This window comes from Rhinopithecus roxellana, chromosome 11 (genome assembly GCF_007565055.1).
Source record: "Rhinopithecus roxellana isolate Shanxi Qingling chromosome 11, ASM756505v1, whole genome shotgun sequence".
NCBI classification, from domain to species: Eukaryota; Metazoa; Chordata; class Mammalia; order Primates; family Cercopithecidae; genus Rhinopithecus; species Rhinopithecus roxellana.
Window position 1 is genome coordinate 74,228,491 of NC_044559.1, and position 18,985 is coordinate 74,247,475.

At 36.2% G+C, this 18,985-nt stretch overlaps 1 protein-coding gene across 4 annotated transcripts in view; it reads left to right on the plus strand.

Moving 5' to 3' along the window:
- Positions 1-18,985, plus strand: part of HPSE2 (heparanase 2 (inactive)) — a 790,590-nt gene that overhangs the window by 80,367 nt on the left and 691,238 nt on the right. For 3 of the 4 annotated variants that reach the window (XM_010389528.2, XM_010389530.2, XM_010389529.1), the window contains exon 3: positions 10,786-10,947. The exons of the other annotated variant lie outside the window; for it this stretch is intronic. In XM_010389528.2, coding sequence (XP_010387830.1) covers positions 10,786-10,947 — 162 coding nt within the window. The remainder of the gene's footprint in view (positions 1-10,785; positions 10,948-18,985) is intronic. 4 annotated transcript variants of the gene reach the window in all.

The window sequence follows — 18,985 nt, forward strand, 5'->3', positions numbered from 1 at the left end:
TGCTTGTTTAAAATCAAGCCCTGCCCCCATCCCAGTCTTAGGAAACCACTGATATGCTTTCTGTCAATTGATTGGCGTTCTCCAGAAATTTCACATAAATGAAGTCATAATAAGTGGTCTTTTTATGTCTGGCTTCTTTCACCAGACACAAAATCTAGTCTAATGTTGTTGAGGTTATCCAGGTCTAGAATTTATTAGTAATTAGTTTCTTTTTATTTCTGAATGGCATTTTATTTTATGGATATGCCACATTTTGTTTATCCATTTACTAGTTTCTGGACATTTGGGTTGTTGCCAGTTTTGGCTGTTATGCATAATGCTACTATAAATATTCATGTACAAGTCCATTTTTTTTTGAACAGTCTCACTCTGTTACCAAGGTGGGAGTGCAGTGATGGGACCATTGCTCACTATATCCTCAAACTCCTAGGCTGAAGCTGTCTTCCTGCCTCAGCTTCCTGAGTAGCTGGGACTACAGGCACATGCCACCACGTCTGGCTAATTTTTTAATTATTTGTACAGATGCAGTCCCCTTATATTGCCCAGGCTGGTGCCAAACTTCTGGCCTCAAGCCATCGTCCCACCCTGGCCACTCAGAGTGCTAGGATTGTAAGCATGAGCCACCATGCCCAACCTCATGTAGAAATCTTTATGTGGACATATGCTTTCATTTCTGTTGAGTAGGCTCTCAGGAGTGAGTTTGTTAGGTTGTACAGCAAGTTTATCGTGTTAAGAAACTGCCAATGTGTTTTCCAAAGTGTACAGCATTTTGCATTCCCATCAGTAATGTATGAGGGCTCTTGTTTCTCCACATTCTTGGCAGCACTTGGTATTGTCGGTTTTCTGGGTTATAACTATTCTAGTGGGTGAGTAGTAGTATCTCATTGTGGTTTTAGTTTGCTTTTCTCTAATGAATAATGATATTATGTATAATTTTATGGGCTATTAGCCATTTGTATGTCTTTGGTGAAATGTCTATTCAGATCTTTTGTCCATTTTAAAAATTGGGTTGTCTTTATCAAGGTGTAAAACATTCTTTATATATATTTTATCATATATGTAATTTTAAAATATTTTCTCAGTTGGTGGTTTATCTTTTCATTAGCTTAATGATATCTTTTTTTTTTTTTCAGTCAGAGTCTGGAGTGCAGTGGTGCATTCTTGGCTGATTTCAATATTCGCCTCTCAGGTTCAAGTGATTCTTGTGCCTCAGCCTCCCAAGTCCCTGGGATTACAGGCATGTGCGACCATGCCCTGCTAACGTTTGTATTTTTAGTAGAGATGGGGTTTCACCATGTTGGCCAGGCTGGTCTTGAGCCCCTGGTGATCTGCCCACCTCAGCCTCCCAAAGTGCTGGGATTACAGACATGAGCTACCGTGCCTGGCCTAATGGTATCTTTTAAAGAGCGAACACTTACTCTTGCTGAAGTTCAATTTATTATATTTTTCTATTTTGAATTATACTTTTGGTGTCATAATTAAGAAATCTTTAATATAAGGATACAAATTTTTTTCTTATATTTTCTTCTAGAAAATGTATAGCTTTAGATATTATATTTAGGTCTGTGATTCATTTTGAGGTTTTTTTTGTATATGGTGTAAGGTAAGGGTCCAAATTCTTTAAAAAATATTTTGAAATAACTTTAGACTTATAAAAACTTGCAGAAGTTGTACAGAAAGTTAAGTAAGCTACAGACTTTATTCATATTTTACCAGTTTTACATACACTCATTTCTTCTATGTGTGTGCATGTATAGTTCAATGAAATTTTATTGCATGTATGAATTTGTATAACCAATATAACAATGAGAATGCAGAACTGTTTCACCAAGCAAAAGCAACTCCCTCATGCAACCTCTTTATAATCTGTTTTCTATCATTATAATTTTGTCATTTTGAAAATGTTGAAATCTTTTGAAAATGCCTCCCTCCCTATCGATTTTGGTGGTTTGTGTCTTCTTTCTTTGTCATCCTAGCTTAAGGTTTTTCAATTGTATTAATCTTTTCAAATAATCAGTATTTTGTTTTATTGACTGATCTTTTTGTTTTCTAGTTCATTGATTTCCATTCTGACCCTTTTTTTTGCTTGTTTTGTGTTTAAATTTTTCTTATTTTTCTAGTTTATAAGTGCAAATTTAGATTATTGATTGATTATTGATGTGAGAACTTTCCTTTTTTAGAATATAGATGTGTAAAGCTATAAATTTCTCTCTAAGCACTGTTTAAACTGTGTCTCATGAATCTTTTGAAACTCAATCTGACGATCTCTCTTTTGATTAGACTGTTTGGTCCATTAAAATTTAGTGCAATTATTAATATGATTGAATTTATGTCTTTCACTTTGATATTTTCTATATTTCTTTTGTTAACTGCCTTCTTTTTGTTAAATGGATTATTAAGATTCTTAAAAAGACTAGTCAGTTAATTACTCTGTTGATTTTCACACTATGTTATTTTCAGTTATTTTCTTAGTTGCTCCAGGGATTTACTGTGCATCTTAATTTGTCACAGTCGATTTCAGGTTAATGTTAACTTAATTTTTATAAATTACCACGACTTTACTCAAATATAGCTTCTTTTCTTATACTTTCTATTGTGTTAATTTTGTTCTATATATTACTATTACATCTATATATGATATAACTAAAACATATTTTCTTCTTTATATAATCTTACGAGTTTTTAAAACATGTAAAAGAGAAAAAGATTTTTGTTTATTTACATATTTACAATTTCTAGTGTATTTCATTTCTTCCTGTGTATTTGAGTTACTACTTGATATCATTGCCTTTTAACCTGAAGTACTTTCTTTAATATTTCTTGTGTTACAGGTCTGCTAGCAACAAATTCTCTCAGTCTTTTTTTTTTTTTTTTTGAGATGGAGTCTCGCTGTGTTGCCCAGGCTGAAGTGCAGTGGCGTGATCTCGGCTCACTGCAAGCTCCACCTCTCAGGTTCATGCCATTCTCCCGCCTCAGCCTCCTGTAGCTGGGACTACAGGCGCCCACCACCACGCCTGGCTAATTTTTTGTATTTTTAGTAGAGACAGGGTTTCGTCGTGTTAGCTACGATGATCTTGATCTCCTGACCTCGTGATCTGCCCGCCTCGACCTCCCAAAGTGCTGGGATTACAGGCGTGAGCCACCGTGCCCGGCCTCTTTTTAAAAAAAGTATGGAGATGACTTTATTTTGCCTTCAATTTTGAATGATAGTTTTGCTGAACATAGAATTATTGATTGTCAAAAGTTTTCTTTTAGCGGTATTTATTTATGAGATAGGGTCTAACTCTGTTGCCCAAGTTGGAGTGCAGTGGTGCAGTCATAGGTAACTGCAACCTCAAACTCCTGAGCTCAAGCAATCCTCCTGTTTCAGCTTCCTGAATAGCTGGGATTATAAGTGCGTGCCATCATGTCTGGCTAAATTTTTCCTTTATTTATTTATTTTTTTTAAGAGACAGGGTCTTGCTATTACTTTTAGCACTTTGTAAATGCCATTCTACTGCTTTTTAGTCTGCATTGTTTCAAATTGGAGGAAGTCAGCCATTAATTGTATTGCTTGCCCCCTTTATGGATTAGTTTTTTTCCTACCTGCTTTTAAGATTTTCTTTTTATCTTGGGCTTTTAACATTTTTATTATAATGTATCTAGATGTGGATATCTTTGTGCTGAGTTTTGTTGTACTTGTACTTGAGGTTTGTTGTACTTCTTGAATCTGTGGATTAATGATTTTTATCAAATTTTGACTGTTTTTGGTCATTGTCTCTTCAAACAATTCTGCCCTTTATTTTTCCTCTTCTTGTAGGACTCCCATTATGCATATGTTTGATTGCTTCATGTAGTCCCATAATTCTCTGAGGCTGTGGTCATTTTTCCTTGGCCTTTTTTCTCTTTGTTTTTCAGGTTAGGTCATTTCTATTTACCTGTCTTCACCTTTTTTTTTCCTGCTCCTTTCTCAAATCTGCTGTTAAGCCTATCTAGTGTATTTTTCATTTCAGTTACTCTACTTTTCAACTCTAGAATATTCATTTAGTTCTTTTTAAAAATAAAGTTTTATTTTTTAATCTTGGTCCCCTACTTATTGAATCATAACTTTTTAATTATTTAAATGTGGCTTCTTTGTAATTTTAAAAACATATATCTTTTTAAGAATTTTTTTCTGCTGGGTCCATATAGAGTTAGTTCTATTGACTGCTTCCCCCCACCCCAAATGTGGTTTACACTTTCCTATTTTTTTGCATGGCTTGTAATATTTTATTGGAAACTGGCTATTTTAGATAGATTATAGCCAATCTATAGCATTCCCCTCTTGCTGATCTTTGTTGTTTTGTGATCAAAGTAGTTCTTTTTTTTTTCCATGACAATTGTTGTTTTATGTTTTCTCTGTTTTTTAGTAAGTTATGTGGACTTAATATCTTTTTGTTGTGCTGTTACTGATATTTCTTTACAGTTTTTAAAATTTTTATTTTTATTTTTTAACTTGGTTTCCTAGGGTTTGCTTCTGAGTCTGCATAGCTTAGTGATCAGCCAATGACTCTTCAGAGGATGTTTCAAACATTTTGGATCCTTAATGTTTTTACTTTCAGCTGATGGATTTCTTTGTGGATTGATAAACACATTAAGTTTTGTGGCATTTTTTTCGGTCTTTTTCACTTTATTCTTTCCTCCTGATCTCTTGGGTCTTTCCCATGTTTGTGCATAGCCTCCCCATTAGCCAGTTATGTGTGAAGAACTTAGCCTATGTTGGGGCTCCCTTGCATGTGCACATAGCCTGCTAGTCAGCCAAGCTTGTGTGGAAAGCATATATAGCTCATTCTATGTCTCCTGAAGTGCCAGGGTCTTTCTATTAAAGTGTTTAGCTAGGCCAGATGTGGTGGCTCATGCCTGTAATACCAGCACTTTGGGAGGCTGAGGCAGGAGGATTGTTTGAGACAAGGAGTTTGAGACCAGCCTAGGAAACATAATGAGATTTCATCTCTACACAAAATTTTTAAAAATTAGCCAGGTATGGTGGTGTGTCCCTGTAGTTCTGACTGTTTGGGACACTAAGGTGGGAGGATTGGTTGAGCCTAGGAGTTCGAGGCTGTGGTGGGCTATGATCATGCCACTGCACTCCAGCCTGGGTGACAGAGTAAGACACTGTCTTAAAAAATTTTTTGTTTGGCTGGTCTGCCAGTCTGTCATTTGCCTCAACCAGAACCGCTACCTTAGGCTAGCACTGCTGTGGGTTACTAACTGGTTAGTTTATGGAAAAGGTGTGGAAGAAAGAATAAACAAAAATACAAATGCTTTTGTACCTAGATATCCAGAAATAATTATAGACAATAAATGGATTCTAGTGCATCAACTTTGGTGCTAGATGCCCACTCCTTTGTTGCATCTGTCAGGGTATGTATTGGGTATTTTGGCATCCTTGAATTATATACTAGGATAAGGATCATAAGGGGAGATGGGAAGAGGAGTATGGATAGCTTGATGTTTGGACTCAAGTTTGGAACTACTTTGATTACATAACAACAAAGAATATCTATAAGAGGGAAGAACTAGCAGGGGCAATAAAGAGACTTAGAGATCATCCAGGCCAGCAACTCCCCAGTTTGGTATACCAGGAAAAAAAAATAAGCATAATGTTTTTAATTTTTAGTTTAGAGTTTTATGATTATTTGGTAAATTAGTTAAATTTATATCTAAGTTTTCTGGCTTTGAGTCTTTATTCTTTGTATTATGGCTGATAAAGACACAAGAAAAGCACACATTTTTTTGGAACTATAAAAGTGTTGAAATGACCTGAAAAATACTATCCTCCAGTAATAACTTTCTGATATTACAATGTGATGTTATTATTGACAACCACTGAAACATCTGGCACTTGTTGAATGCCTAATATGTCTCTATTACTGTGATAAGTTCATTGTAATTAAGCTATTGGTATTTTCATGTTTCTAGAAAAGGAAATTCCCTTCTTTATTAGGAAAGGCATTGAGAGATTTAGTGGTTTGTCCAAGAGCTCTCAGATATTAGTACTAGAGGAATCCAAACTTCTATATATATTTGAATTCAAAACCTGTGCTTTTTAACCATCCTGCTATATTGCCTCACATAATATAGGTGAAAGTATCTAATCTTGTGTCTGGCAGGTTTTAATATCTGTATTGAAATTACTTCATTATGCCTGGGTCGCCCATTCTCTGCTTGAATATCTCCAGGGATGGGAAACTTACTCCTTCATGAAGTAGTCCTTTTTCTTATTTGACAGCTTCTGTTGTTAAAAAAGTTTTCTCACGTGGAACTGATCAGTAGGTTTGTTTTTTGGGTACTCCCATCATGTTTGGCTTTTTGGATTTACACAGAATCAGTCAACTATTTCTTCTGTATGTGAAAGCAAGTCATCTTTGGCTCTTTGTTTGCCAGGCTCAGTTTCACCTATTTTGTTTTATTTTATTTTGTGTATATATATGTATGTATTTGTTTATTTTAAAAATTTCAATAGTTTTGGGGGGACAGGTGGTGTTTGGTTACATGCATAAGTTATTTAGTGGTGATTTCAGAGATTTTGGTGCACCCATCACCCAAGCAGTATACACTGTTCCCAGTGTATAGTCTTCCATTCGTCACCTGACTCTTGCCCTTCCTTCCGAGTCCCCAAAGTCCACTGTATCATAGTTTCAGCTATTTTAAAAGATCAACATTATTTTCCATATTTGTACTTTTCTTTGGATGTACTCTAGATTATCAGGATTCATCTGAGGCTATTATAGCTGGAAATATACAATACCATAAGCAGGATACTAATTAGAAAAATAATTATAGGTACTCTTCATTGTGCTCTTATTGTATGCATAGTGCAATGCCTTTTGTGTATCTGTACAACATTAGATAAAGAAATGGAAACTTAGAAAGGTATTTTGTCTGCCACTTTTTTAACTAATAAGCGAGTACCAAGCTAGGATTTGAACAGAGGTCTGCTTGACTCCAAACTCTTGACTGTGCTGCACTTGGTAGGCATGGAATGTAGCATAGCTGTGTTGCCTCCTTTATTCTGCATGTTTTGGTTCTGTTAATTTAGACTAAGATTGCATTAATCATTTTGGCAGCAATATCATAGTACCGACTTATATTAAGCTAGTATTCAATCAAAGCCTACAAATCTTAATAAGATCTTAAGTATATGAGCTTCTGTTTGGTCTGGCTTTCCCATCTTAAATCTTATGTCGTTAATTTTCAGTATAAATGTCGGACTTTGTGTTCATGTCTTTATCTTCCATTTTTTGGATTTCAGCACAAGTTTTTAGATTTCCAAGATAATTTTGAACTTTGAGTGTGTCATAGATGATACTAACTCTTCCCCCAGATATATTACCATGTGCTTCTTTAATAAGTATCTTTGCTTTGTGTTTATCTAGTCATTGATACAATTTCAAACAGATTAGAGTTGAATAAGGAATCCATACTTTTACTTCAGATACAGCGTATCTAATTTTTCCCTAAATATTTTTGAAATCTGCTTTTCTAAAGTTTAGGACATATGTTTGGCCATGTTCACAGTTTTCTTTTCTTACTGTTATTAATATAAAGGTAATGTAGTCACTTTATTTCAAGGTTCTTGTTGGAATGATATTGAGGATATCAGTTGTAATTGTTGCTTCTGCTGCATTCTGAGCAATATATTTATTAGATAGGAAATAGGGAGTTTAGTTGGTATTCTACTCTTCAAATTAGACTTATATCAGAAGATATCAGGATAATTGAAACTCTCCTTCACTTTTTATAGTATGTTTTGATACAAGTTTTATAATCTTTTCTGAGAAAGCATCATCCATATTTCTTTTCCACATGGACAGTCTATGGAATGCCATTGTAATAGTATAATTCAGTTTTTCTTTTTAGTTCCTCCTTTTATTGTTTAATGTAATTCTACTATTAAGCTCATGAGTTTCATATAGGAGCTCTGGAAAGAGCACAGAAATTGGCTTTGAATATCCCTGGATTTGAGAACTGACCAGGTTATGTGAACTTGTGCAAGTCAAGCTTTGTGGACCTCAGTTACCTTGTATTTAAGATAGAGGTGATAATGGTGTTCTTTATCATTTAGGATTATATAGCAGGTTAAAATTTTAAAAACAAGTAACTGACTATTAACGACTTACATAATTAGTATATTTGCCTCATATGACAAGAAATTAAGAGATAGGCAGTTTAGCACAGTTATGGTAAGTCAATAAAGACGTTAGGGACTTAAGCTCTTTCCATTTTTCTGTTCAACACCTTTAGTGTGTAATCCTTTACCCTCTTGCTTCTTCTTCTTCTTCTTCTTCTTTTTTTTTTTTTTTTGAGATGGAGCCTCACTCTGTTGCCCAGGCTGGAGTGCAGTGGCACGATCTCGGCTCACTGCAACCTCCGCCTCCCTGGTTCAAGCAATTCTCCTGCCTCAGCCTCCTGAGTAGCTGAAACTGCAGTCATGTGCCACCACGCCCAGCTAATTTTTTAATTTTTAATAGAGATGGGGTTTCACTGTGTTGCCAGGCTGGTCTTGAACTCCTGACCTCAAGTAATCCACCTGCCTCAGCCTCCCAAAGTGCTGGGATTACAGGCGTGAGCCACTGTGCCCGACCCCTACTCTTGCTTCTTGACTCAAGGCTACAAAGTGGCTCCTAGAACTCTGGGCTTCATATCTACGTTTCAGACATAGAGAATAGGAGGGACTAAAGGACTAAAGGGAAAAACTGAGTTTCTCTTAGTGAGGCTCTCTCTTTTAATCTGACAAGGGAAGTCCCCCTTTAAGATGTCTGCCTGCAGCTCATTTTCCAGAACCATGTTACATGACTACCCTTTTTCTGTGAGGAAAGCTGGGAAATTGTATAGTGTAGCCTTTCAGTCTCTATAATAGATAAAGGCAAGGGAGAAGGGATTGTGTTTAGGGTTTGGGTCAGCCAGTCAACAATGTCTGCCATTTACTTTGATAGGATTTTTGGAAGGATCCAATTAGATGATGTAATCCAAAAAGTTTTATAGAATATAATTTATATAAATGTAAACTGTATTATTCCTCTTGACTTCTATTGAATTGTCTTAAAATCTAGTATATTCTTGAACTAATTTACCCAATTTTTGTATTTAAGTCTCAGAAAATCTGTGAGACTAGTTATTTGTTAAATGAGTTCACTTTATTACCCATATTCAAGAAATCGGTATATACATGTTTAGGCATAAATACTGCATTATTTCTACTCAGCTCTCCTGTTTTAATCTAAGAGTTAGTGAGGACCATTTTCACATCTGGGTTATCTTTGTGTGCCACACATCCTAACCCTCATAGTCATGGGTTTGTATTTATACCTGGGCTTTTCTTTTAGAAATCTGAAAGAAAAGACTACTTCTCCAGAACAGTATTCCACCCTTTTTGCCATATGCCCTATTTTCTCTTAAGTGTCACTGAATATAGCTTTCCTTTTAGTACCATTAACATGGGCATTAGTTTTATTCTTTCCAAAGTCATTGGTGTCAAAAGTGGCAAAGCAGTTATTTTTTAGCTCCATTAAAATTCTTCAGTTTTGTTATGCAAAACTTGCAAGTTTTTGGAGTTGCCACCTAGATTACTGCTGATGGTATCATTTATACCTATGATAATCAGTTGAATTATATTTTAATTTGTAAAAAATTAATAAATAACTTTAGGGCACGAGAGCTTCCTGCTAATTGGGAAGCATTTTTTTTTTTTTTTTTTTTTTTTTTGACAGAGTCTCCCTGTATTGCCCAGGGTGGAGTGGAGTGCAGTGGCGCAATCTCGGCTCACTGCAACCTCCGCCTCCTGGGTTAAGCGATTCTCCTGCCTCAACCTCCCAAGTAGCTGGGACTACAGGTGCATGCCACCATGCCTGGCTAGTTTTTTGTATTTTTAGTAGAGACAGGGTTTCACCATATTGGTCAGGCTGGTCTTGAACTCCTGACCTTGTGGTCTGCTTGCCTTGGCCTCCCAAAGTGCTGGGATTACAGGCGTGAGCCACCGCACCCAGCCAAAGCATTCTGTGTGATTTTTTTTCTTTTTGAGGAAGCTGTTTTCTGGAGACTACATCTGCTTTGAATGAAAATCATACCGAAGTATAAAAAGCAGTATGGAAAAATAATTGGGGAAAAGGCAGATCTGCCATGACTCTAGACCTCCTGTCCTCTCTTCAGTGACTCAAAAAATATTTCTGGATTGAAAGAATGATTACTGAGTCAGAATTAAACTATTTTACTCGAGGTACATGAAAAATAGCAGAAAAAACCCTGACCAGGTGAGCCATAGATCGGCAGCTCTAACTTGAGCTGAGTAGGCTGGCTGGCAGGTGAATTTAAAAATAGACCAAGTATCCTAAATACACATGCTGGAGCTGGTCTTTAGCACGAGGTAGAGAGAATGACCTTCATAGTTACTAGTATTCAAAATTGTATTATAATACTTTTTCACATGGAAAATGGTAAGATATCTTAAGAAAAGGCCCCAGGAGGTAAATAAGTCCTGAAGGTGAGTTGGGAAGGAGAATTGAGGAGTGAGAATTTTAAATGATGTCAGAGAGAGCTAAGGAACAGATAGATCTCCCAAGAATTTGGAAATGACCAGAGGAACTTTCAGGATATGTCATGGAGTTGGAGAGCCTTCTGATTGATTACTTATGCATCTCTTTAGGCTAATAAAAATGTTGGTAGCTTATTAATTCTGTCATTTTGGGTGAAACAAGACTTTGATGGTGTATTATTTTTTGTTTTGTTTTAGTTTTTGCTGCCTGCCTTCTTTCTTTCTTTTTGTAGACATTGTTCGAAGTGATGTTGCCTTAGATAAACAGAAAGGCTGCAAGATTGCCCAGCACCCTGATGTTATGCTGGAGCTCCAAAGGGAGAAGGCAGCTCAGATGCATCTGGTTCTTCTAAAGGAGCAATTCTCCAATACTTACAGTAATCTCATATTAACAGGTAAGGCTGTTGGAGCTGGTTGAAATCTTAGAGCATTCAGTTAGTAACTTGTTATTTGGGGTACACATCTGTCTGTCTACACCTACTATATCATTTTTTAAATTGTAATGACTTGTCTTTCTATTACAAATATTCCTTGTAGTTTGCAGATATATTTTGGTTTGAAGTTATGGGTGATTCAGCATGTGTTTTCTTCTCAAAACACAGAACCAATGAAAACCTAATGAAGCCTTTAAAAATGTGACTTTCTAGATGTGTGCCAGTAGATTTGAGAGAATACTAAATTTGGTGTCTTTTAAGAAGCAGCTATTTTCCTCTTTCCATGTATGCCCTTTCTGTGAACCCAGTGAATATAAAGATGAAATGTAAAAGAGATAATGATCTTCAGGCAGAGCAGAGAATGTTCTATTCTTGGTGGAGTTTGGAAATATCTGGGGAATTTGATTTTCTTTTTAAGAACAAAGAGGCTATGAGACTGAGTCATGCTCCCTTACATCCTTGGTTCTAGGAGGAAAGCGAATATGTGTCAGGGCTGCAAGGAGAATCAACTTTTTTCAGGGCTGCTTGCAAACTTGCTGGTAATGAGCAAACGAGCTGAGTGTTTTTGTCAGGCTTTGGAAAAGATTGTAATAGCAGAATATTATGTGAGAATCATTAAGCATTTGAGATGAACTCAGAAGAGCAGTCCAAGTTACCTCCATTTTCTTGAGACCACATAAGGCAGACCTACATTATATTGCTCCAAATAAACAAGTCAAAAGTATGTGTTTTCCCTTGTTTATGAATATTAAAAAATTAAAAGATGGATTGTCTGACAGGCTATGAACATCTCACACTTATTTTTGTAAGCTCTAAGTTAGGAAAACTTTAACTTTTTTTTTTTTTACAGACTTCTTGGCATGTCACCAGGAATTGCTGAGTGGCAACCAAATTGTTTTGCTTTTAGAAAAGTAAGAGACTCTTCCAGCTTTTCATCTTGTACCTGGTGAAAAACCCAACAGCATGAGATGAAAGCCAGACTTAAACGTGGCTTTGGTGAGCAGAGAAGGGGATTATGGATTTCATAAGTATAGGCCCTGTTTTTTGCTCTTTGATAGGTCATTAAGAAGGGAAAACTTAAAAGTGATTTATGGCCAATGCATGTATTTCCCTAAATTGGTTAGTGAAACTTGGTTTAAGTTTAGATGTTTGGGAAGAGCATAGATGTTTCTTCAGGTTTTTTCAGTCAACCTCATATGTATGTGTGCATGTGTGTTTATAAGTGTGCGTGTGTGTGTGTAATATTTTCCAGTTCAATGAGTGGAAATGAAATATTTTTATTCCATCTTTATTCTAATATATTTAGGCACTTGTTAGAGGGGTCAAACCTTGTGTTCTTTAATGTGGCATAGAAAGGGCTTAGGGTAATTCTAACCCCTAAACCGAGGCTCCAGAGTATGGCTTGGAGGCATATTATCTTTGAAAACGCAAGTGTTCTATTGAGTTTAGTGGATTCTTTTCTAATTCTCAGTAACATAATCCCTTTGGATGTTTATTCGCAGTTCAAACTGTTGGAATCAACATTGTCAACTTTTACCCTGACAACTTGCTTACTTTCTACTAAACAAACTTACCCTAGAGAAGAGCCTCTTTCCTGCTCTCACTTCTACTAAGCTGCTTCAAAGAGTCCTCAGGCATTTTCCACATTTTTCACCCAAATGCCTGTGCAGAGGTGGTACCTTGCTGCAGACAGAGCATTTTGCATGTCCTGGTTTGTTTACATGAAAGTTCAAAAGGTTTTGATTCCAGGTGTTGGGAAGAAATGGAGCCATTTCAGTTTAACACCAATGGTAAAACTATTTTAATTTCCTTTAACTAAGTCTTTGATTTTACACAGTGTGGTTTTCTAATTGTTATGAAGTTTAATCCTTGATTTCTTGTATAAATCTTGAGAACATGGTCTCCAGACAGCTAAACATAATATTTAAACATAACTAAACTAACTTTTGTAAATATTTCCCTTTTCAGTGATGAATGTATATTGGTAAGGAGGGTGAGGTTGAAGGGGCAGGGACCTCTCAAATGAAGTGACTTTCTTTACCAACACATTCAGAACACATACTCCAGGATTTCTTTCTGTATAAGTCTGGCATAACACTTGAAGTATCTGCAATGAAAGTATTTATGTGGGAACACAATGAGGAAACTGGGCCTCTACAATCTCAGAAAGGATCAGTTTACATCTTTCTCCTCTACCCACCAGTTATTTATAGACTTTCATATGTATGGGTATATAGTAATTGTTTTCTGGTCAGTTACTGGTATATGCTTTATTTTAAAAATGGGACAACTAAGATATTGGTATAGTAGCAAAAATTAAGTGATCGAGTGTTGATGGTTAAAAGCATGTTAAAAATGATGGTTGTTGAGTTCCACCTCACAAGCAAGTCCTCATTCTTTGATGTTCCACCGTTACCTGATGAGCCTGTCAGCTGTTGGTAGGAGAGGCATGGCTTCATATTCTACATTATAGCTAATGATCCCTCTTAAATAGCCACTCCTTTACTCCAGATAAGGGCAAATTGTATTCTAGCTTTGAAGGTCTTTTAACCATTTAATAAAAGAAAACAACTCTATAATTGTTAGTGATAGCCCAGTTAAGGGAAATAAAAACTAATAAAATTTAATGTATATACCTTGTTGAAGTATTCCTTATTGTATTATATTTGTAGAAAAGTAGATTCTTTTAATATATTTTTTGCATAGTTTTAAACTTGTCTTAATGTTTTCATGTCAATGGTTTACATGATACTGGAAATAATGTTAGCCTCGCCTAGCCTAGAGGGTTTTTAAAGTAAACTCTAAGGTTACAGGGAGATGATGGAGTAATTCCAGTAGAGCATCATGATGGAACTGTTTTAAATGGTGATGATTCATGTACTGCACTTTTCCCACTGACTCACCTATGGGGGCGTATATGTTTGTCCTGCAGTTTCTTGAGCTGGAGAGTGTTGTTATTGTGCATGTCACTCAAGGAGTGGCTAATGAGAGAGAGAATTGGGTAGGAGACTTTAAAAAAAGAACAAGAATCAGATGTGTTCTTTGTGCTCTCATGATTCCTAATATAACAATGCTCTATACATTTGTTGAAAATGTTCTGCTGTGTAAATAATGAATTCATTAGAAGACTAATTTTTTTTCTTTTTTTCTTTTTGAGACAGAGTCTCACTCTGTCACCCAGGCTGGAATGCAGTGGCATAATCTCCGCTCATTTCAACCTCCATCTCCTGGGTTCAAGCGATTCTTCTGCCTCAGCCTCCGGAGTAGCTGGGACTACAGGTGAATGCCACCACGCCCAGCTAATTTTTGTATTTTTAGTAGAGATGGGGTTTCACCATATTGGCCAGGATGGTCTCAAACTCCTGACCTTGTGATCTGCCTGCCCTGGCCTCCCAAGGTGCTGGGATTACAGGCATGAGCCACTGCACCCAGCCAGACGACTACTTTTTAGGTATAATATTGACATGTATTAAATAACTTTTATGGGTTTGAATTCAGTTGTCTCCCTTAATCTTGCTCCCTCCCCTTGAGGTATAAATTGAACTTTTGAGGTAGATCCTTGTGCTGTAATCAAATGAAAAACATAAAAGTTAAGTCAACCTTATGGGGAAATAACATTTCTGGGATTTTGTTTAGAACATAAACTCCTAGAGGGCAAGGAATATCATATGTGTGCAGCATTCTGGACTGCATGTAAAGCATAGTGAATGATCCTGAAATGAGGTCAAATTTCTAAAAATTTATTTGTGTTGGGAAAGTCATCTAGTCAACCGTCTGTATCCAGACAGCTTGAAACTGTAGCCATTATAGATGGATGGCATTACACAGGACGCGTTCTAATATTCCTTTATGAGGATTCTTATCATGTGTTGGCTGCCATTTTTGGTTTTCTACCTCTTCATTCAGTCATTAGACTCCAAACTAGACTGAGATTACAGTGGTTGGCTTTATAGTGTTACTGTGGCAAATAAATTAAACAGAGACTTCCACTTCCAGTTATGGCCCATTCTGTTAACTTCAATTGAGCAAAAGTGTGCAAATCAGTGAAACAAGGACTGTTCTTTCAGTTAGCACAAGCCATAATTATCTGGGGACTATTGCTACTTTATGAAAGTAAAATAATGTTTAAAAAATCACCTTGAAAACTGATTATGTAGCACTGTGTGCTATTTATTTGCATGTTTATTAAAATACCATAGAGTGATGTGGGTTATATCACCATTATTTTACTTTGTCTGATAAAGTTGGAAGCAAATGCCAGGGGGATAAAACTTGCTATTAAGTAGTCTGCGATCCAGGAGTTTGGGTTGTGCTCTACATCCAATCACACCCACCTGGGTTCATATTGATACACAAATGTATTTTCCTACAAAGCAGAAAGTAAATGAAGTAGATGGTTCCTTGTCTCCTGAAACTAATGTAAAATGTGACTCTTCCAGAGGTCTAAAGATTTTGTCACGTGTGTGTGTGTGTGTGTGTATATATATATATATATCCTAAACTTTCTAGGGAAATTTTTCAATATAAAAACTTATAGACTAGCCCCTGCAATGGTGAAAGACATGTTTTAGAACTAACTGATAAATGAAATCCTTGTATTCATGCTTTATAAGTAATAAATCTAGTAAACATCATAACTATTCAAGCACACTTGATGGGATTTTTAGTGTAATTTTTAATAACACATACATATATTTAACCTCTTTTCAGTTTTAGTTTTATTTGTTCATTATTTTTTATTATTTATTTATTTAAAATGTCAGCAGCTTTATGGGTACAAGTGGTTTTTGGTTTTATGGATGAATTGCATAGTGGTGAAGTCTGAGATTTTAGTGCACCTGTCACTTGAGTAGTGTACATTCTACCCAATATCTAGTTTTTTGTCCTTTCCCTTTCTCCTGCTTCTGAGTCTCCAGTGTCCATTATACCACTCTGCATGCCTTTGCAAACCCATAGCTTAGCTCTTTCTTTTAAGTGAGAATATACGTTACTTGGTTTTCCATTCCTGAGTTATTGCACTTAGAATTATGAACTCCAGCTCCGTGGAAGTTGCTGCAAAAGACATCATTTTATTCTTTGTTATGGCTGAGTAGTATTTCATGGTGTATATGTCCCATTTTCTTTATCCACTCATTGATCGATGGGCCCTTAGGGTGGTTCCAAATCTTTATAATCGTAAATTGTAATGCAATAAACATATATATGAAGGTGTCTTTTTGATATAGTGGTTTCTTTTCCTTTGGGTAGATACCCAGTAGTGGGGTTGTTGGATTGCATACATTCAGCCTCTTTTTTCAAAAATTATTATACTTCAAGTTCTGGGGTACATGTGCAGAACGTGCAGTTTTGTTACATAGGTATACACGTGCCATGATGGCTTGCTGCACCCATCAACCTGTCACCTACATTAGGTATTTCTCCTAATGTTATCCCTCCCCTAGACCCCCCACCCACCAAAAGGCCCCAGTGTGTGATGTTCCCATCCCCATATCCATGTATTCTCATTGTTCAACTCCCACTTATGAGAGAGAACATGCGGTGTTTGGTTTTCTGTTCTTGTGACAGTTTGCTGAGAATGATGGTTTCCAGCTTCGTCCATGTCCCTGCAAAGGACATGAACTCATCCATTTTTATGGCTGCATAGTATTCCATGGTGTATATATGCCACGTTTTCTTTATCCGGTCTATTATTGATGGAAAATTGGGTTGGTTCCAAGTCTTTCCTATTGTAAATAGTGCCACAATAAACATATGTGTGCATGTGTCTTTATAGTAGAATGATTTGTAATCATAAGTAGCTCTTATTATTTTGAGATACGTTCCATCAATACCCAGTTTATTGAGAGATTTTTAGCATGAAGTGGTGTTGAATTTTGTCGAATGCCTTTTCTGCATCTATTGAGATACTCATGTGGTTTTTGTGATTGGTTCTGTTTATGTGATGGATTACATTTATTGATATGCATATGTTGAACCAGCCTTGCATCTCAGGGATGAAGCCGACTTGATCGCGGTGGATAAGCTTTTGGATGTGCTGCTGGATTAGGTTTGCCAGTATTTTATTGAGGATTTTCACATTGATGTTCATCAGGGATATTGGCCTGAAAGTTTCTTTTTATGTTGTGTCTCTGCCAGGTTTTGGTATCAGGATGATGCTGGGCTCATAAAATGAATTAGGGAGGATTCCCTCTTTTTCTGTTGTTTGGAATAGTTTCAGAAGGAATGGTACCTGTTCCTATTTGTACCTCTGGTAGAATTCGACTGTGAATCTGTCTGATTCTGGGCTTTTTTTGGTTGGTAGGCTATTAATTACTGCTTCAATTTCCAAACTTGTTATTGGTTTATTCAGGGATTTGACTTCTCCAAGTTTAGACTTGGGAGGGTGTATGTGTCCAGGAATTTATTCATTTCTTCTAGATTTTCTAGTTTATTTGCATAGAGGTGTTTATAGTATTCTCTGATGGTAGTTTGTATTTCTGTGGGAATAGTGATGAAATCCCCTATATCATTTTTTATTGTGCCTATTTGATTCTTCTCTCATTTCTTTTTTATTAGTCTGGCTAGTGGTCTGTCTGTTTTGTTTATCTTTTCAAAAAACAGTTCCTGGATTCATTGATTTTTTTGAAGCATTTTTCATGTCACTATCTCCTTCAGCTCTGCTCTGATCTTAGTTATTACTTGTCTTCTGCTAGATTTTGAATTTGTTTGCTGTTGCTTCTAACTAGAGAAGCAACATTAAATTTTGATGTTAGGGTGTCAATTTTTGATCTTTCCTGCTTTCTCTTGTGGGCATTTAGTGCTATAAATTTCTTTCTACACACTGCTTTAGCTGTGTCCTAGAGATTCTGGTATGCTGTGTCTTCATTCTTATTGGTTTCAAAGAACATCTTTATTTCTGCCTTCATTTCGTTATTTACCCAGTAGTCATTTAGGAGCAGGTTGTTTAGTTTCCATGTAGTTGTGCAATTTTGAGTGAGTTTCTTAATCCTGAGTTCTACTTTGATTGCACTGTGGTCTGAGAGACTGTTTGTTATGATTTCCATTCTTTTGCATCTGCTGAGGAGTGTTTTACTTCCAATTATGCGGTCAATTTTAGAATAAGTGCGATGTGGTGCTGAGAAGAATATATATTCTGTTGATTTGGGGTGGAGAGTTCTTGAGATGTCTATTAGGTCCGCCTGGTCCAGAGTTGAATTCAAGTCCTGAATATCTTTGTTAATTTTCTGTCTCATTGATCTGTCTAATATTGACAGTGAGGTATTAAAGTCTCCTACTATTATTGTGTGGGGGTCTATGTGTCTTTGTAGGTTTCTAAGTCAAGCTTGCTTTATGAATCTGAGTGCTTCTGTATTGGGTGCCTATATATTTAGGATAGTTGGCTCTTCTTGCTGCATTGATCCCTTTACCATTATGTATTGCCCTTCTTTGTTCTTTTGATTCTTGTTGGTTTTAAAGTCTGTTTTATCAGAGATTAACATTGCAACTCCTGTATTTTTTTTTCTTTCCATTTGCTTGGTAAATATTCCTCCATCCCTTTATTTTGAGCCCATGTGTGTCTTTGCATGTGAGCTGGGTCTCCTAAATACAGCACACTGATGGGTCTTGACTCTTTATCCAATTTGCCAGTTTGTGTCTTTTAATTGGGGCATTTAGTCCTTTTACATTTAAGGTTAATATTGTTATGTGTGAACTTGATCCTGTCATTATGATGCTAGCTGGTTGTTTTGCTCATTAGTTGATACAGTTTCTTCATAGTGTTGATGCTCTTACAATTTTGTATGTTTTTGCAGTGGCTTGTACTAGTTCCTTTCCATATTTAGTGTTTCCTTCAGGAACACTTGTAAGGCAAGCCTGGTGGTGACAAAATCTCTCATCATTTGCTTGTCTGTAAAGGATTTTATTTCTTCTTCACTTATGAAACTTAGTTTGGCTGGATATGAAATTCTGGGTTGAAAATTCTTTTCTTTAAGAATGTTGAATATTGGTCCCCACTCTTTTC